At 40.2% G+C, this 19,636-nt stretch overlaps 1 protein-coding gene across 1 annotated transcript; it reads left to right on the top strand.

The window, feature by feature from the left end:
• Positions 1-166: 166 nt before the first annotated feature.
• On the top strand, positions 167-16,705 carry LOC109031585 (carboxypeptidase B). Its single transcript, XM_019043178.2, has 6 exons — positions 167-417; positions 2,960-3,151; positions 6,299-6,487; positions 8,938-9,305; positions 14,550-14,733; positions 15,935-16,705. Exons 1-6 carry the CDS (start codon positions 201-203, stop codon positions 16,120-16,122), a joined length of 1,338 nt encoding a protein of 445 aa, XP_018898723.2. The 5' UTR covers positions 167-200; the 3' UTR covers positions 16,123-16,705.
• Positions 16,706-19,636: the final 2,931 nt, after the last annotated feature.

Raw genomic sequence — 19,636 nt, forward strand, 5'->3', positions numbered from 1 at the left:
AAAATCAGTGCGGGAGCCTTGTGAACAGATCTATTTATTTCAGTGTAATCTGCAGTTTTAGTGAAAAAATTCATGTCCTACGTCTCCTGTAAACTCGATCCACTGTGCGACGCGAGTTTCCCGACCGGTTTACGACATGAGGTAGAGCATCACGCGGCTGATTTTATGCGAGTCCCAACCGCGGATCAGTCCTCGCGGTGATGATTCGTGCGGCGCTGTGGCTGTTCGTCGGTGTCGCGTCACTGGTGTTAGTGTGCGTATGTGCGGAGGAAAACGCCCAGGATGAAAGAGACGTCCCCCCCGGGGTGAACCACGCCGACCACCTCGAGAACGACAGCACCGGTGCCCAGATCCTGAGCGTCGTCATCAGAGGCGTCGCCGACCGGAAAAAGTTCGAGGAGATTCGCAAAGAAATATGTGAGTAGAATCATTGCGGGTCGAATTGCTTGGACTTTACGCAGAATATTCTGCCATCAGAGGATCAGAGAAATTAAGGAAAGTTCAAGAAATTACGTGGAATAGTTTTCCAAAGACAAAACAAATTTAGCGAGAAGTCTTGAATGTCCTAAATGGAGATATGTGGCTCGGCAATGGAGATGTTGCATGTGTGAGGGATTTGCGATTTGACCATTCATTCTTGTGTAAAAGTTCGCGAGAAACACGATGGTGCCACTGGTTTTCTCTGAAATCATCTCCCAAGCTCAAAAAAAGCTCTTAAAGTGAAGCCAAAATGGAGGGGATATCCTACCCTACCCTGAGAGTCCACCTCTACATCAAAACAAACTCTCCATGCAAAGATAGGGAGCAAATACATTAGCAGGGTTGCCGTGTTTTCAGTTTTGGAGTCCCCAAATGAAGTGGCAGCCCTGTCAATGTATTTGCTCCCTATCTTTGCATGGAGAGATTGTTTTGATGTAGAGGTGGACTCTCAGGGTAAGGTGGGATATCCCCTCCATTTTGGCCTCACTTTGAGAGCTTTTTTTGAGCTTGGGAGACGATTTCAGAGAAAACCAGTGGCACCATTGTGTTTCTCGCGAACTTTTACATAAGAATCAACGGTCAAATTGCAAATTCCTCACACATGCAACATCTCCATTTAGCCATCGATATAAAAAAAAAAATAAAATCTTAAGTGTTTCGGTAAATCCTATAGACCGAATTCATGGTCGTTCCTAAAATAGCTTCTTTCCTTTTGTTGGCAACTTTTGCAGTCAGCGCAGTGCAACTTTTTAGGTATGAGGATCTATTTCCGCAGTTATTCAGTTTAATATTACGCAAGGCTTTTGAAAGTTGTCCTTTTTATGATGTTGCGTGAGAGGCTTCCTTAATATTAATAATTTTAAAACGAAGTGGCTATTCGTCGGTACGGTACCGACGGATAAATGGCTATTCGTCGGTACCGTACCGATGAATAAATAGCTATTCGTCGGTACCGTACCGATGAATAAATAGCTATTCGTCGGTACCGTACCGATGAATAAATAGCTATTCGTCGGTACCGTACTTTGATTTTAGTACGTAAATTATATTAAAGATATGATTTCTTAATAATATTTTGGTGGAAGTTAAGAGCTAAAAATTGGGTGAAAGATGGAAAAAAAACCCAACACGAGTTGTAAAGAAATATTCTCCAAATTTAATTTATGTATTTAATACTCTCACATAATACTGAAATGTACTACTCTGTAAAATAAATAATCATAATACTGAAATGTACTTCACTGTCAAATGAATCATCATAATACTGAAATGTACTACTCTGTCAAAAGAATCATCAAGAACGCTTCTTTTTTCGGGTGGTGGGGCCTTTAGTTTCATTTGCAGGTGTTTTCTTTCGTTTTCGTTCTTCGGGGGGATTTTCCACAGATTGTCGGTCGGCAACGGTGCGATTAAAGGAACAAAGTTGTCTTGCTGGCAGTTTAGGTCGCCCTCGTGAAATGACTTTACTCTTAAAGTTTAGCTTCGTGAAGCTCTCTGCACTGACATTTTCGTCAGATGGAGCAGCAACAGAAACCGAAGATTCGCTAGTGGTGGAATAGCTCTCTGCACTATGATCGTTGTTAGTTGGGGCAGCAACAGAAACCGAAGATTCGCTGGTGGTGGAATAGCTATCTGCACTATGATCGTTGTTAGTTGGGGCAGCAACAGAAACCGAAGATTCGCTGGTGGTGGAATAGCTATCTGCACTATGATCGTTGTTAGTTGGGGCAGCGACAGATACTGAAGATTCGCAAGCCGTGGAGCAGCTACCATGAACTGACAATAGTTGTACATTTGGTCAAGATACGTTTTCTGATAAGGTGCCTCAGGGCTACACGGTTTATCGGCACTTAGTATCTCCGTGTAATTACAACAGAGCACCATAGATGGCGTTTGCTTGTCCATTCGGACCAAGGCTTGACAACACATTTTTATTAATTAATGTCGCCGATGCGGTACCGACGAATAGCCATTTATTCATCGGTACGGTACCGACGAATAGCCTCATCCATTTTAAAATATATTTCCCTCCTTGAGGCAAAGAGTTGTTCTACAGGACGACTAAATAAATATGGCCTTTCATTACGAGTAACCTTCATTGGTGGTGGAAATGATGGCTTTTAAACAAAAAAGAATCTGAAAAATAAAAATTAAAAAAAAAAAAAAACTCAAACTCACGACAAAAAATTTAAAACGCCGACGCATGTCGTAACAGCCTACACAATCTTTTCTTCGAAGGCTGGATTCCAGGTCGGAAGAAACCTTTGAAGTCTTTGAGGCCTTTGAAAAAGGGGCGTGAGAAGTTCCGACACGCAACGACGTTTTAAATTTTGCGTTTGAGTTTTTTTTCTGATTTATTTTTTTCGCTTTTTTTCTCGTTCATCATTCCACTGCTAGCTCTACTAATTATTTTGGTTCTTCCATTTATTTTCATCTTCATTTTCATTTGAATGCATAATTTGATTGATAAAATGTGCAGACCTGGACGTTCTGACCACCTCAAAATGGGCAGTAGACATCCTAGTGCAAAAGTCGTCTTTGGACTACACGAAGCACTTACTGAAATCGGCCGATTTGGAGTTCAAGGTTTTAATCGAGGACATTCAAAAGCAAATGGAAGCCGAAAACCCTCCTGAGTCTAAAGAGTCTTTGTCAAGATCTTCATTACGAGGTGAGGCGCAACGATTTCAGTCATTTTAATTTCAATTTAGCTTTTCATCTTAACTCTAATTTAGGCGATTCGTCACGCGTGGTCTAACTGGCATGTGATTTATCGCATTAATAAATGAAAAGTATTGGCAGATTTTGAATGCATGGGATTAAACACATCGATTGATTGAAATATCTCGAAAGATTTTGCATTTTTAGCAGAAAAAAATAAAAAAATAAAAAAAATAAATAAATAAGGAGGCTTGAGGAGTCATTCTAAACAAACAAAACAAAAAAAAAATCATAGAAATGACCACGGGATACTTTTTGGATAAAAAAAAACTCGAATTAGATACAGATATTGATGACTGTGTCGAATGCGAGGTTTTTTTCTGGAAAGGTTCTTGTTTTGTTCCTGAATTTTGCCAATTTCCTTGTCTGGAATGATTCTTTACGCTCATCTGCAGGGCTGTCGTTATTTTTTTGGCTACAAATTCAAAATCTGCCGCGATTTTTTTACTAAAGTGATGCGATCGCACGCCAGTTCGCCGCGCCAAAAACCGCAGCGAATCACCTTAACTTGATGCAAACGGGTTTTGTCTTCTGCTCTGCTAGGTTTGTTTATCGAAAGCATGATTTAATTTCAATTCAAACTCTTCGAGGAATTACCTGGACCTGGAGCTTGTATGATGCGCACGTAGAAAGTTTTCTCAGTTCACTGTTTTCAACATCCAAAGTTAAAACAATTCGCGATAAAAATCAGACCTGAGAGGGCGTGGTATTTAATTTTCTGCAAGTCTATACCGTCGCACAGTGGACCAAGTCAATGGGAGAGGTCGGACAAAATTTGGAAACTTCAAACGCTTATAACTCCGTTTATACAAACCTTCGAGGTTCTGAAAGTGGTTCCATTGGTTTTCTCGTGAACTTTTCTGTAATTGGTCGTATTTCTGTTAAACAGAACTGCGCGCCAAATTGAGTTCCTTTGGATGATTTTAGAATCCCGGGTAGCGCGTTCTGTCAAACGGAACTGGAAAAGCATTGCTAGTATAGGACGGACTAGCATCGCGTTCCAAAACACCCACCAATGCAAGCCCCCCTCCCCCTTCCTCCCCCTATGCTGCCGTGCTAAGGATGAATGCCGTATGAACATTCGAGAGTGGCCAAATTTCCCCGGATAAAACATGTATTTCTGACGAAATTAATGCGTATTTTTTCATGAAATTCTCAGATATTTTAGATGAAATTGCGAACGAAATTGTCTGAAAAATTGGAAGAAAAATATTTACTATTCCCCAAGAAATTTGTAGTTCATCAGAGGAAATTTGGCAACACCTTAAGGTTCATACGGCGTTCTTCCTTGGCACGGCCGTATAGCGCTTCGTTCCGTTTAATAGAAATACGTCCAGTTAGCTCCCCTTGAAATTGAAAATGTGACGAAATCAACATTAAAAGTTGGATTGTATTTTGCAAAAAGGAACCACTAGCATTGCAACGTTGCTGAGATTGTGCAACTTCTTTTGTCTTCGAGGAAAAACCCGATTATCTATTCATAGTTTCTCTTTTACTCGCTAAAAACTGTGAATTTAAGACAAAAATTACCATCTAAATTTCATAGTTTTTCACGATTTCCGCAATTCTATTGCAAAAGATGAAGTTGCACAATCTTAGCATCATTGCAATGCTAGTGGTTCCTTTTTGCAAAATGCAATCCATTTAAATTTGCAGTTTTAGTAAACAATTTCATGTGCGACCTGTCTCATTGGCTCGATCCACTGTGCGTCGTCACACACACACCGCGGCTCGTCGCGGAGCGGGTCCCCATACCGCGAAAGGCGGAGGTGTTCTAATTTTCGACACAATGATCGAGTGCCGAAACTTTTTAATTGCATTCACTTTGAAGCTGCTTCATCAAAGGAGTCCGCGTCGTCGTCGCGCTCGACTCAAGCTCCCTCTTCAGCCCGGGAATCAAAGCCCCGTGACTTAATTTCCAAGTAAAGTTCAAACTCACTTGAATCGGTTCTTTGCAAAAGGGGACAGGTCCATTCCTCGATAAGCCTTGCTAATATTGTCCTTTATGCAAGCCAAGGCTCATGCAAAAAGGGACTTGACCTCTTTTGAAAACAACTGATTCACTCCACTCACTTGGCCAGGCTCATGTCGAGCCTAGTTCAAAGGTCGGGAAGCTCCTGGACTAACGAGAAAAATTGATTAGGGTCATAAACGAGGAGTGTTAACCAGGTGTAATGGTGATCCGGCCTTAATCAAATTTTGAGACTTTCGAGGAGGATTGCGATTAGATTAACCGGTTAAGAGTATTCACGGTCTGAGAGTGACTTAAATCACGAGGATTGCGTCTCCGAGTTTCCTTTGATCGGGACTTTGATTAAGTCCGACCCTCCTCTCCTCAGCCCCAACGAGGTTGTGATTATCACTGTTTAACTTGCGGAGAGTCAACATATCGACGGTGTAAGTCGGCAATCACATAACTCGTTTGCGGTGTCTGAAAATCTCCGCCTCTTTGTTATTTTTTTAAGGGAGAACAAATTGGCATCATTCCTTGAAGTTTTTGCAGAATTATCTTTGCACAGAGAAGGAAAATCACGGCAGTTTTACAGAACTGTCGTTGAGTAGTTTTCCGTTTAAAAAATAAAGTATGACAGGAAGTCTGCGACGTCGTAAACCGAGTTATGTGATTGCCGACTTACACCGTTGATTTTTATGATTTTTTTCCCCATAAATTTAACTGAGAATAATTAATGCATTTGTCAGTACAAACATTTCAAAACCAAGAGTTGAAAAACGCCGACTCCGCGAGTTTAAATATTAGAGCCTAACAGAGCGAAGCGGCGCGGCGGCGTGCTGCCGGCGCTAAACGCGTTTTGGCGCCTACAAACCCAAATGGATACTTCAAGCATTGCGCAAAGCTTGAAGTATCCCCTTAGGTTTGTAGGCGCCAAAGCGCGTTCCTCGGTGGCAGCACGCCGCGCCCTGAGACGGCGCTTCGCAAGCAACTATTTCACAACAGAGGTGTTGCACAGTTTCATATGAAATTGAAGGCGCTCCAACGCCCTATGAGCATTAGAATGTTGCCGAATTTCCTCTCAGAAAACAAGACTGTAAACTATACTATGGACTGTTCTCTAAGAAACTCCTGTTCCTGATTCAGGGCATGGACTGACTTTTGATCGCTATCACTCCGTGGACACAATGTACCAATACATGGAATACCTGAATCGGACTTACAGCGATTTCGTTAAACTGGAGGACATCGGAACCACTGCGGAGGGGCGGACGCTGAGGGTACTGTACATCTCGAGTGGGCAACCAAATAGGAAAGCCATCTGGATCGATGGAGGTAACACTTGCATCTTGAAGACTTAGTGTCTTTGTCCATGTACATTTTAAACGGTTTGAGCACAAAATTTGAGCATTGTTTCTTAAACTCAGAATAATTCATAGTTTAAAAATTTAGTCAGAATTTGTATTCAATATCCTCGATTACGAGGAATTAAAACTAAATATCCTGGTGACACACAGAAATAAACAACAATAAAATAACGAGCGTTAAACAAACGGCGTCCTGGAAATCAACTTCTTCTCAGAACAGAAATCATGCCGAAATAAAATCGAATTCAGTCCATTTGACCTAATTAACCCGTTTCGGCCGTTTTATTACGGTTAAAACGAGTGGAATTCGATATATTTTATCACCGTTTGCGAACAGAACTACAAAGTCTGGCTCTCTTTGAGTGTTCCAGTGATGCAGTCAGAATATTCATTAGTAGAGAGGATATTTTAAAATACATGTATTTCGGACATGGTTGCCTTATTGCGCTAATAATCAGCACTTTTCATAGACTCCAATTTGCGTGAAGTTTATAAGATAAAATCTGACAACCTTTATTATGGATCTGAACGCAAACAAGATGAGTCTTCTTGACTCTAGATCCAGTGGTCAAGATATTCTGCTTTAATTTCTTGCTGCGCCCAGACTAGGAATCGTGAGTTGTAATTACGGTCAATGGGCGTATAAACAAGTCTTGCGATATGTTCTTCCCCTTCAGGGAAAGAAATGAAGATATGCCTGGTTCTCTTCATTCGAAAGCTCATAATTACGCCAAAACTCTCGATATTTTCGAATTCTCTCCAATTTTCACTATTTTTTCTTAAACTTGGCAAGCATGTAAAAAAATTGAGTATATATTTCTAGCGACCCTACTTTGGGAAATTAATATACAGGGTGATCCAAAAGTCCCTTCCACCCCCTCTAACTTTTTACCTAATTGAGGTAAAGATTTGAAACTTGGGGGATGTTCCTAGGTCAAAGGGAGCTACTTTTTGGCCCCCCTAAAATCTTCAGGGGGCCCCCCTTGGGGGGCAACGGACCCCAACTTTTAATTTTCAAATAGGAAGACCCTCTTTGTGATAGCTCGTTCGAAAGAGCATAAAAAAAGAAAACTTTTCGCGCAAACCCGAAGTCAATATCTCAAACCGTTCCAAAATGGCGGCCGGTTAAAGTTCAAAATGGCCGAAAACTCACACCGCTAATTTGTCGATGGATTTGCGCAAAAATCGGTAGGTATGGGTATTTAGACACGAGAAAAACGAATTTAACGTTAGATTTTCAAAAAACCGAAATTTCCGAAATGGCCGAAAATTGTCACCTCGGTTTTTTGCTGATAGATTTGCCTAAAACTTGGAATTTGAGAGTATTTTGGCACTAGATAAACACATTTGAACTTAGATTTCCAAAATAATAAATTTTTGGCCATTTTGAACTTTAACTGGCGGCCATTTTGGAAATTTCGGTTTTTTGAAAATCTAACGTTAAATTCGTTTTTCTCGTGTCAAAATACCCCTACATACCGACTTTTGCGCAAATCCATCAACAAATAACCGGTGTGAATTTTCGGACATTTTGAACTTTAACCGGCTGCCATTTTGGAACGGTTTGAGATATTGACTTCGGTTTTGCGCGAAAAGTTTTCTTTGTTTATGCTCTTTCGAACGAGCTATCACAAAGAGGATCTTCCTATTTGAAAATTAAAAGTTGGGGTCCGTTCCCCCCCCCCCCCCCCCAAGGGGGGCCCGCTGAAGATTTTAGGGGGGCCAAAAAGTATAGCTCCCTTTGACCTAGGAACATCCCCCAAGTTTCAAATCTTTATCTCAATTAGGTAAAAAGTTAGCGGGGGTGGAAGGGACTTTCGGATCACCCTGTAGAATAACAATCCTGTGCATACATATAATGTGTTACGAGGTGTTTTCATTCCTTCAAAGAGCCAAAACACGATTCTGTGATCAGCGCTACTGACCCTTTCAATTACCCCTTAATAGACCCCTTAATATTCACGTCAATGACTAATCTACGGCCATCTAACAAATGGCGGATGACATGATTGCCTAAGAAGGTACTCGATTGGGTTCCCTCTGGGAGAAGACGCAGGGGACGTCCAGCAAAATCGTGAATATGTGGCATTCAAGATGAAATTACAAGATGACATTTACCAGATGACCTCTGGGTCGATAGACAAGAGTGGCGATTAGGTGTCGCAGAGCGCTCGGGCGCGCTGTAAAAGCGACTGGAATGTAACATGTACTAATCTGCACCGGCGTGGCCTGCTTTATGATATATCGATTGTTATGCCATTTAAACCTATGGAAAAGGATCGATAAACAGGGTGCTCGCAGCGAACCCCTTAATAATCGATTCTTTAGCACAGGTTTAAATGAAAGAACAATCGATAGATCGCAATTCGCGCCACGCCACTGCTAATCTGCGGCTACCACTTCTCTTTCTTTGGGCAGGGATCCACGCTCGCGAGTGGGTGGCCTCGGCGGCGGTGCTGTGGGTTCTGTCGGAGCTGACGGAGAAGCGGGAGCGATTGCCGGAGGAGATGCGGGAGCTGGACTTCGTGGTGATGCCGATGGTGAACCCGGACGGGTACGAGTACACGCGGGCGAGGCGCTCGACGCGGCTGTGGCGGAAGAACCGGGCGCCGGTGAGCTCGGCCTGCGCCGGCGTCGACGTCAACCGCAACTTCGAGCACGGCTGGGGCGGCCACGGCACCAGCGGCGAGGCCTGCAGGGACACCTACCGCGGACCCCGCCCCGCCTCCGAGAGGGAGACCCAGGCCATCGTCAACTACGCCGCCAAGAACATCCCCAAAATCCAGGTACGCCTACACTGAAAAAAAAACTCGGTGTATTTCTTGAGAGAAGGGTAAAATTACCAAGAATTCGGGGTTCTATTTGATCCCAGTTTTTTCTTGGTGCATGAAATCACCATTTATGGAATTGGTAATTTTACCGAGGAATCTCGGTAAAATTATTGAACTCTCTCGGTAATTTTACTGGACCTTGGTAAAAACGCCAATATTTTTTATCGACTGTGGTACAATTACCGAGATAAAGTGGCAAAGTTACCGGGAATTGATTACCAATAAAAGTGGTATTCTTACCTGAAAAAAACAGTAAGAATACCGGTTTTTAGGTAAGCTTACCAGTCTGTCTTGGTAAAATTACCAATAATTAGTAACAAAAGTGAGATGGTAAAGGAACCAACGGACCGTGGTAAAAACGCCGAGAATTTTTTTCAGTGTAACAGTCGAAGAGAAATCCTCCATTGGTATCTTGGCAGAGACATAGGAGACGATGGTGTAAGTCGGCAATCACACAACTCGTTTGGGGTGTCTGAAAATGTCCACCTCTATTTTACATTTTTAAAAGGAGAACAAATTGACATCATTCCTCCAAGTTTTTGCAGAATTTTCTTCGCACAGAGAAGAAAAATCACGGCAGCTTTAAAGAATGGAGATGTTGCATGTGTGAGGAATTTGCGATTTGACTGTTGATTCTCATGTAAAAGTTCGCGAGAAACACGATGGTGCCAAGTTCAAAAAAATCTCTCAAAGTTGAGGCTGTAATAGAGGAAATATCCTACGTTATCCTGAGAGTCCATCTCTACATCAAGACGAACTCTCCATGCAAAAGATAGGGAGCAAATACATCAGCAGGGTTGCCGTGTTTTCAGTCATAGAGTCCCCGAGTAAAGTGGGATATTCCCTCCATTTTGGCCTCAGCTTGAGAGCTTTTTTTGAGCTTGGGAGTTGATTTCAGAAAAAAACCAGTGGCACCATCGTATTTCTCGCGAATTTTTACATAGGAATCAACAGTCAAATCAAGCAACTTTTAGCTCGTTTTTCGTGGGTTAAAATCAATAAAAAAATTGGGAGAAATTCCTGTGAACTTTCTGCACTCTTTAGTTTTTAAAAATGCAGGCATTAAACATTGTTAAACAAACTCATTATATGGAAATAACATTTACTTAACCTACTAGGTGCTTCGGGTGACGCCATGAACCATACAAGTTTACCAAACTTCGGTTTGTTGCCAACACGAGATACTCGACACGACGTATAACATCCACCTAATAAGTAAGTAGAGAGTTCCAAAAGTAATAGCTTCTGCTATTTCTAAGATAGGAATGGTGAGTGTTTCTTTGTCTCTGGAATCGACCGGTAGACTAAGTTCAAATTCAAAGGTCGCGCAATAAATTTGTTATCAGCAAATTGGAAAATAACTGCTGAAGTATTACAACTGAAGATACTCTGTCCTTTATTCAAATCGTCTCGAAATAGATATAAATCTTTTTTACATAGGTAGCTAGGAGCGTCCAATTACCGTCGAAATCAGGGGTGCACGATAATGACTGCTATGCAACGACTGAGATACGAAAAAACATCATGCAAAGTCTGTTGTTATGAACTTTATTAAAATAGGGTGAAGTTTTGCATTCCGCGTCTTGTTCATCCTACTTTGGCTCGATGAGAAGTTGAATTCCAGGGTGATGGAGGTGGGTGAAAAAGCAACTTTTCAACAATTTCTCGAGAACTTTTGCGCATAATGCTCCAGTTACTTCCTTAACTTGTGATCTGCAGGGGCTTTCACTTAAGCTTTACCGAATCGCGATGCTGCGAGTACCACTTACAATTCAAGAGAACAGTATGTGTAAAAATACGAGTCTCAACTCTTCAAGACGAATAGAAGAATCATTCACACTGCATGGCTTTTTACAGGCGGGCCTCTTCTTAATCCTCCTCTATTTGTTTAGATATCAAGAAGGAAAGGAGCCCGAAGGTGGAATTTTTATTAGGGTGATTTTTTGAGGTGGGTATTCTGAGACTCTGATAAATAACTCTACCCAGAGTCGAAATAAAAAAAGTTGCAAGCGCTTCATTTCTGTGCCAATAGAGGGCATGAAGTGGCATTATTATGCAGCGATTTTGTATCCTTCTATCATGTACGATTTGACTTTTTAGACCTTTTTATCGGAACCACGCTTCTTGACCTTAACTCTTAGATGCCTAATATAAGACTTTTTTTTTTGCGCTAGGTCTCAAGTTGGGTCAAATTAGCCTCCGATTAAATACATCGATTTTGATGGTTTTCGAAGTATTATCTATGTTATTCCATATAAGCTTGGTGGATGTCCATGTTGCATCTACAAAATTGAAGGCACAATGTCGCGAGGCGTGAACTGGCAATCTTTCCAATACTCGTTATGCTGCCAATAACGAACCTAACCCAGACTCGGGAGAAAAGTTAAAAAACGAAGCCGCATAACGTCTTACCTATCTTTGGGAATGTTACTTAAGTATCACTACAAATAAGACAAACGGAACATACACAATATGAAGATTGAATAAGGAAAAGGGCAAGCGTTGATAACGGCGCAGAAATACGACTATTCGTGCTTGATGGATGTCCGTGTTGCGTCTGCAAAATTGAAGGCGCGAGGGCGCAAGGCGTGAACTCGCAATGTTTCGCTCCCTGCTGATGTGTCGCTAAGATTCAGTTTTTTCGCGGCTTGCTTTGATATTCAAAACGTTTTACAAAAAAAGCAGTGATGTACAGATACAAACCACCTCGAGCCTTCGCCCTTCAGGGAGCTGAGCATAAGATTTCAGGAGGTGAGATCTGTGGCAAAAATGTAGAAAGTGAAACCAATACGGCATTCCGAGGGAAAATGCTGATTTTCTTCTCTCTTTGAATAAATATAATACTTTGAGAAATTTTCTTAGTCGCGATGCGAGACTCGTGTTTTTGAAGGTTCAGTAACAATGAGCTGTATCTCATTTTGCATCATTGCAAACTGCCTTCCATGGTTTATTTTAATACCTACTAGTGGATAAAACATTTTTGCTCAAATATTTTAGTTTATGTTATTATAACTTCATTCTCCTCAATTTTCCTTAAATAACCAGAAAATTGATTTCAATCTTCGTAAAATGGCGGCTTTTCCCTGAAAAATGGAGAGATAAGAGAAACGAATTACGGTGGCTTTTAAGAACTGACGTTGATTAGGTCTCTACTTAATGAAGGAGGACGGAAGCTACGTAACGTTCCGATTAAGGCACGTGTTCTCCTTTTCAGACTTTAGGTATCGAAACGACGATATTAATTCTGAGAATCAATCTACTTGGAATTGAGCTAAATTACCTCTTGGAATTAATCAAGTGTTTTCCACGTTTATTATCAATTTATGCTGTGATCCTCCCAGCATCATGAATTTCCTTAACTATTTCACGTCGAGAGATCACAAAACCTTGTTTTTCCCTCGATAATCACATCTTGCCGTTTAGAGTACAAAACTCCATTGCGCTATTTTCATTCGCGTAAAGCCTCAAAACTTCGATTTCAGTGTCCACCCCGCAAACAGGTATGGTATTCTCACTTAATATCTCCTAATACGCATATGTCGCAGGCAATTAGCAATCGCCGGCAATTTACAAGCCAGTGGTGAATAAATATAGAAAATTATAAAATTCTGAAATAAAAGAACCAGATTACAGTGCTGATTATGTTGCCTATAATGTGAATAGGCACTTTTCCACCCTTAAAACATGGCAGAATTATGCACATTCAGAAGAGAGTGCAGTGAACTCCGTGACATTAGTTGGGTTGAGATCGGACAGGCAACTAAACTAACACAGTGACAAAGCGTAGAGTATCACAAAAAATGAAGGCGCTTCAAGCCGAGCTCATACTTTTGGAGACCATAACCTTAAAAATTGTATTATGCCGATGCGCATTATTGCGATTTATTGAAATAACGCGTGAACCGCTTGCAAATTGCCGGCGATTGCTAATTGCCTGCGACACATATACTTACATTACTCAAGGTGGATATTCAGCTTCTGCATAATGCATTCTGGGTATGAATGATATTTTTCAAATTTTTACCACCAGGAGGGTTAATTTTGGAAATCAAAGTTCCAGTTTATAGATCAATCATAAAAGTATGTTTGTGCCAAAAATCGTCTTTCAAAATCTTAAAATAAAGTCAAAATCACGGTTTACATTTTGCAACCGATGTCAATGTATTGAAATCTACGGTTAATTACAAACGGTGTTTTTGACTTTACTTCAAAATTGCGGAGGGTACCTTTCAGCAAGTGCGTTTTTTAATAAGTGATCGACAATCTGAAATTTTGATTTGCCCAAAATAATCCACCGAATGGTTAAAATTTGAAATATATCGATTGTGCTCAGTACGCATTCCAAAAAGCTCAGGATCCACTGTAATGAAATCTGCGGTCCAATTGTTGAATAATTATCAAGTGATTCCGATCGATAAGTCCCTATCTTAGCGATGATTTTTAGCGATCAAGGTCATTCTATATACATTCAACAATCAAGCCGCGGATATCGACGGTGAAACCAACTTACCACACATACCCGGTTTTTTAAAATCTCGTTTGGACTCTCTTTTTTGAAATAAGACTTACAGACAAAAAAAATATCAGGACGTAAAATAATGTTCTTCGGACATTTTTCAAAATTACGGCTCGATTGATGACTCCAAAATTCTGAAAATTTTCAGTCAATACAGGGCCACTCAGATACGATACACAGGAGCGCCTTCAATCCACTGCGTAAACTTAATGCGAAATTATGATACGACTATTCGTACGTCACGACAGTCATTTTGCATACCCGACTAATTGAAGGCAAATCATTGGCCCAGATTGTCCCAGGGTACGAATTTCAGCATTGCAATCCGTGCTTTTTAGGGAAAAAAACCTCCTGAGGTGCTCCTCCTGAGATGGAGATACCAATTTCTGCCCTTAAGTCCTAGATACGTGGAAAAAGGTCCACGGTATTAGGTGACTTCCCTATTTTTTTCGATTATAGTCTCTTGCTGGTAGATAGACGACATCTTCAACAACACGTTTATGCAGGTAACTCAAAACTGTCAAGAATTGAGATACGCACTTCTTCTGCACTTGCACCATCGATATGTGGTTTGGGAGTCCTGTCGACGATGTGCTATCTACCGCGTTTGCTGATCTTTAAAAACTTTCCACCGACCTTTTAAAGTAATAAATGCTGTAACTTTTGGTGTCTGTGTTTTTCAGGGTTTTTTGACATTTCACTGCTACGGGCAGTATATACTGTATCCATGGGGCTACGATAAGATACTGCCCGAGGATCATGCGGATTTACAGAGAGTCGGTGAGATTGCGGCTCAGAGGATAAAAGAAGTTGGAGATGTGAACTACACTGTCGGCAGCAGCGCCAACCTCCTATACCCTGCTGCCGGTAAGCATCATAGTTTAATCGCTCGTTAAACTCGCGCTTGTCAGTTATCTGAAGAACGCTAGAGTGTAGACATTCTTATAAATTTTAGGGCTCACGGGCGAAAAAAAGGACGTTTTAAGTTCCATCTTCGACCAGCTCTGTTTCCAAACTTGAAGGAAGTTCTAGAGGATGAAAGGAAATTTCCTAGTTTCCCTGAACAAATGAATCCTAAGCTGGAATCCAAAGCATTCTGGAGACGAGGCCCTTTCAAGGTTGCATCGGATCAACAAAAACATGGAAAAAGGGTTGAAAAGGATGGAGAAGAGAGAGAGGGGGGGGAGAAGGAGAGGAGAGAGAGAGAGAGGGGGGGGGGGAGGAAAAAGCCAATGAATTAAAATCCCTTGCAGTTAGTATAATTGATTGACTGCGTTCATGACGTCAAATGGTCGAGTTTCGCCGCGGAACTTGATTGCTTCAGCTTCAGTGTGGAGTGAAGCCAAGCTTCCCGTGTTTTGTGGCCGCATGTTTGTCGTTTCAGACTATGCTTTCCCTCAAATTCAATGCTCATAGGTAAATGAAGAGCAAGCAAAGAAAAAAGAGGGAGGGAAGGAAGGGGGCGAGAAAAGGGAGGAAGGAGGAAAGGAAAACGAAACTGATCAATTGATCAATTTGAATATACTTTGCAATAATGAATCGCTAGTTTCTGGTTCATTATAGAAACATGCACGAGCCAGGTATGTTCGTCTTTTTTTTTGTGTAATTGATTCCAACTGATTATATTGATCGCCCAATTCGAGCCGCAGATATCGGTCTACAAATACATCCTAAAAAAACAGACATTAAATTTAAAAAAAAGGAAGGAATCGAGTGTCAATAGATAGCCGAAGATACAGACGTATTCGGGACTCGTTTTTCAACCCCTCTCACGAATCTGAGGGACATCGTATTGGCAGCACAGACCGGAGCATTGCTGGATCACTCCTCACGCCATGGCGCCTTCAACTTTGCAGATGCAACACGGACATCTATCAAGTACGAATAGTTGTATCTCTGCGCCGTCATTGACGAGCGTCATTTCCCTTGCTCTGTTTCCATGTCACGTCGGTTCCGTTAGTCTCATCCGTGGATGTGCTACAAGGGAAGGGCTACGAGGACTAGGGAGGGGTAAACAAATATGTAAGAAACAACTATGAATACTAAGAATATTTACCTATTTTTCCAGGGGGATCCGACGACTGGGCAAAATCGAAGGGGGTCAAATACGCATACACAGTGGAACTTCGAGGCCCTGGATATCCCGGAGGCTTGAACAGCTTCTTTCTACCCCCGGAACAGATCATCCCCAGCGGCAGAGACGCATTCGAAATCGTCAGGACTGTGGCTGAAGCAATAGTTCTACAACCTTCATGAAAACTTCTAAAGACAAGAGAATAGAATGAATTTACATATCATAACACGATTTTTTTTGCGGAATATCAATTTATTTTATTTTCATTTAAAAAAATGTGCATTAATAACGCAAGTTACGCATTTTTTCGCATTTTTGAAGAGCATTGGAGTTGAGTATATTGAAGGGCTGTGTTGACGTAAATATCGATGGTCAAAGTAAGAAAATGTTTGTCTTATTTTGTGACGTTGTGAGTCTATACTCAAATAAATTGTTAAGAAGAAACACAGAGTTTCTCTGCAAATGTTTCGGAAATTTTCATCACCCTCATTTCTACGGGGTCAATAACAACTCCTCTTCTAGGAGGCTTTCTATAACATACATTAATTTTTCAATGCCCCCTGAACTTTACTGAAAACTTAACCAATCACAGATTCTATAGTACCTATGCCTTGTAAATTTATGTAATTCCAAGCCGTCTCAGTTAGTTTTCAACAGAGTCTATCTATTTTTCTTACCGTTCAATTCTATTCATGACCTGTACCACAGCCGATCGGCTTTCATGTACAAATTGTGTAAAATATAAATAAATACTATTTTATCGTACTTTATAATATAACATCATAAAGGGAACGGGTAACGTACAACGCCTGATCGCGGAGCGCTGTAGCTCTGAAAAATTACACTTAATTGCAAGGGAACATTTTTTAAATTTTCCCTCGAAGGAAATAAAACATATTATTTAAATGCTGCTATTGTGATACACATTTTTTTTCATTTAGTCAACGACATTAAGTTTGACAATCATTTTAATTGATAGGAAAATACACCTTGTTATCATATCAATATTAGCTGTTAATTTATTTTACATAACTATATTTTGTATGAATGGCAATGACGCTCATCCGTTTTCCTCAGAAAAATAAAACAATAGCAGATATTTTGCAACTTCTCATTCGAGGTGCGTGTGTTTCAATTTTTACCATCGATGTTCACAATTTTTCTTGTGCGGGAAGCAGACCTGGTTCGATGAGATAATAGCCCTCCAAGGTTAAGTATAGAATCAGTGCGGGTAAAAAGACATGAGAGCGTATTACGAGGCCGTGATACGCCACAAAAAATAATGAGAAATGATGCATCGCCTCTTTAGTGGGTGGTTTCATACGATTGCTTGAATAGTTTTGTCGCCGTAACAGACAACATATTATCGGTCATATTTTTAGTAGGTAATGATAATCACTCGAATTTTTTCGCATTAATCTACACAGGGTTACGTGTTATGACGCTTTACAATGATTTATATCTCTACTTTTCAATTTCAATAAATAAATGGCCGAAAATGTGTTACGCTGACTTTTTACCGCGGAACAGACAGCACATTTTCGGAAATTACATAATATTAATTAAGAAGTAGAGCAATATATCATTGAAAAGAATTACAATACGTAACCCTTTGAAGATTAATGCGAAAAAATTCGAGCGATTATCATTACTTCTAAAAATACAACTAAAAATGAGTTGTCTATTACGGCGACAAAACGATTCCAGTTATCGTGAAACGACCCTAATGTGACGAGGGTTAGGTCATATCTTTTGAACAGCTTGTCGACCAGAACCGCGCTCTCCCGGACCAAAAAACTTGAACATTGTATCCTGTAATGCTCGAGCGGTTGCGAATAAAAGTGAAAACTTGGAGTATGAAGAATCCCCACTTCCCGTCGTTCTCTAGCTATTAAAAGTTTTTCAAGCACTGTCGTCGCAGACACTCTGATTTCACTTTCATTATGCGTTGGAGATTCGACGACGAGATCTTACAAATTAGATCGAGATGAATTCGAAGAAAGCACTATTTCCCTCTGAATTTCCCGCAATATTCAGTCAAGCTGCTATTTTTAGCTACTATTTTCTTCGGTGTTGCCCCAACTGTTCTAGAATTTTTCAGCGCACAACTGCTGTGCTACGGAGAACGCCGTATGAATAATCGAGAGTTGCCACATTTCCTTCGATAAAATGTTTATTTTTAGGAAAGTTATGAATAATTTCTCTTGATATTTTCAAGACCTTTAGGGGAAATTGCGAAAAAATTATTCAAAAAAATCGAGAGGAAAATATTCATAAATTTACCAGGATATTCATGTTTTATCAAAAAAAAGTTGGCAACGCCTAAAGGTTCACACGGCGTTTTCCTTAGCACAGCAGTGTTGATGGCCAAAGTGCAAAACTACGTATCTCCATTGCGGTGTTTTAAAATTTCTGTTCATAACTCATTTTTTCGAGGAGAAGCAAGCCAATTTCATCGCTTGAAATTCAGACAGAATATTCTGTTAATGGAATAGAAAATTAAGGAAGTTTTAAGGAACTATGATGACTAGAAATCGAAAAGAAAAATAGGTATGGCGGGAAGTTGGCAACATCGCAAACGGAGATACTTGGTCCCGCACTTTGGCCATCGATATGTGATAGGTTAGTTAGTTTGATCAAATAATTTTCTCAATTGGTTAAATCCTAATTGGATAAGCTAGAGTGTTAATTTTTCTGCCTATAATAATCTGTTTTTCTGTTATTCCTGACGTTCTAAAAAAAATACGTTTTTGTCGCAATGCTTGTCCGTACATACTGATAGTACATCCAATGGTTGAATCCACTTCAGATTAATCAATTAGTGATGCACACATTCGCATCGGTTTTCGATAGACATCGATGGTAAAACCAAGATGGGGAATCCATGGCTTGCACTTTAGCGGTAGATGCGACACCAATATTTATTCTTTTCTGAAGGGCACTAGCAATTTGCGGCAGAAATAGATATTCCTATTTTTAACTTATTCAGTTACAACAATCGAGGAACAATTTTGCTCTATTTTGTAGTCTTGGCTCATTTTGAAAACAACATAGGTGTCATAAGTTCCCCGATACAGATAGATACGTACATCGGCCAAAAGAACAGCTTTATGATAAATTTCTAAATCTATGACGAGCATAAAATACTTTTTTCAAATATGTCGCTTCTCTGACGTAAAGGCGTATCCCTATTTTCACTTGAGCCCCAGAAAGTACACAGTTATACGGAGCTCAGGGCTTACGTGGAAATTGAGATATGACATTACGTAGAAGGAGTTTCAGGACATTTTGTCAACGATTTTTAGTCCGCACACCTTTTTTGTCCAGTAGTTTACGCCCACACGTAAAATGAGCAACAGTGACTTGGTCCAAGCGTTAAATTTTAGTCCGTATGTAAAATTATATTGACAATAAGGAAATGAGTAATTGAGAGAGAAGGAGGTGTTGTTATAGTTGCTCATTTTCGAAATGAAATGTCATTACTTTCTCCTTTTGAATCATCTTTTTAAATTGTCATTGGTGAATATTTGGTTTTATTTCATCCTTAAAATATTCGATGTACAATATACCTTATATATGTATAGTACTTTTTTTCTTTTTTTTTTTTTTTTTTACGAAATTATTAATTCATTTTGAAAACATTTATATTTTTAAAACGTGACAAATATTTGTAAACCCTTTTCCAAGCGACATTAA

The sequence above is a fragment of the Bemisia tabaci genome, chromosome 7, assembly GCF_918797505.1.
Source record: "Bemisia tabaci chromosome 7, PGI_BMITA_v3".
In the NCBI taxonomy this organism is placed as follows: Eukaryota; Metazoa; Arthropoda; class Insecta; order Hemiptera; family Aleyrodidae; genus Bemisia; species Bemisia tabaci.

Coding starts and splice junctions, on each gene's coding strand:
- LOC109031585 (XM_019043178.2), top strand. CDS start 201: ATGATTCGTGCGGCGCTGTGGCTGTTCGTCGGTGTCGCGTCACTGGTG. Junction 6,488..8,937: donor AGCCATCTGGATCGATGGAG/GTAACACTTGCA, acceptor TTCTTTGGGCAG/GGATCCACGCTCGCGAGTGG. Junction 9,306..14,549: donor AGAACATCCCCAAAATCCAG/GTACGCCTACAC, acceptor TGTGTTTTTCAG/GGTTTTTTGACATTTCACTG.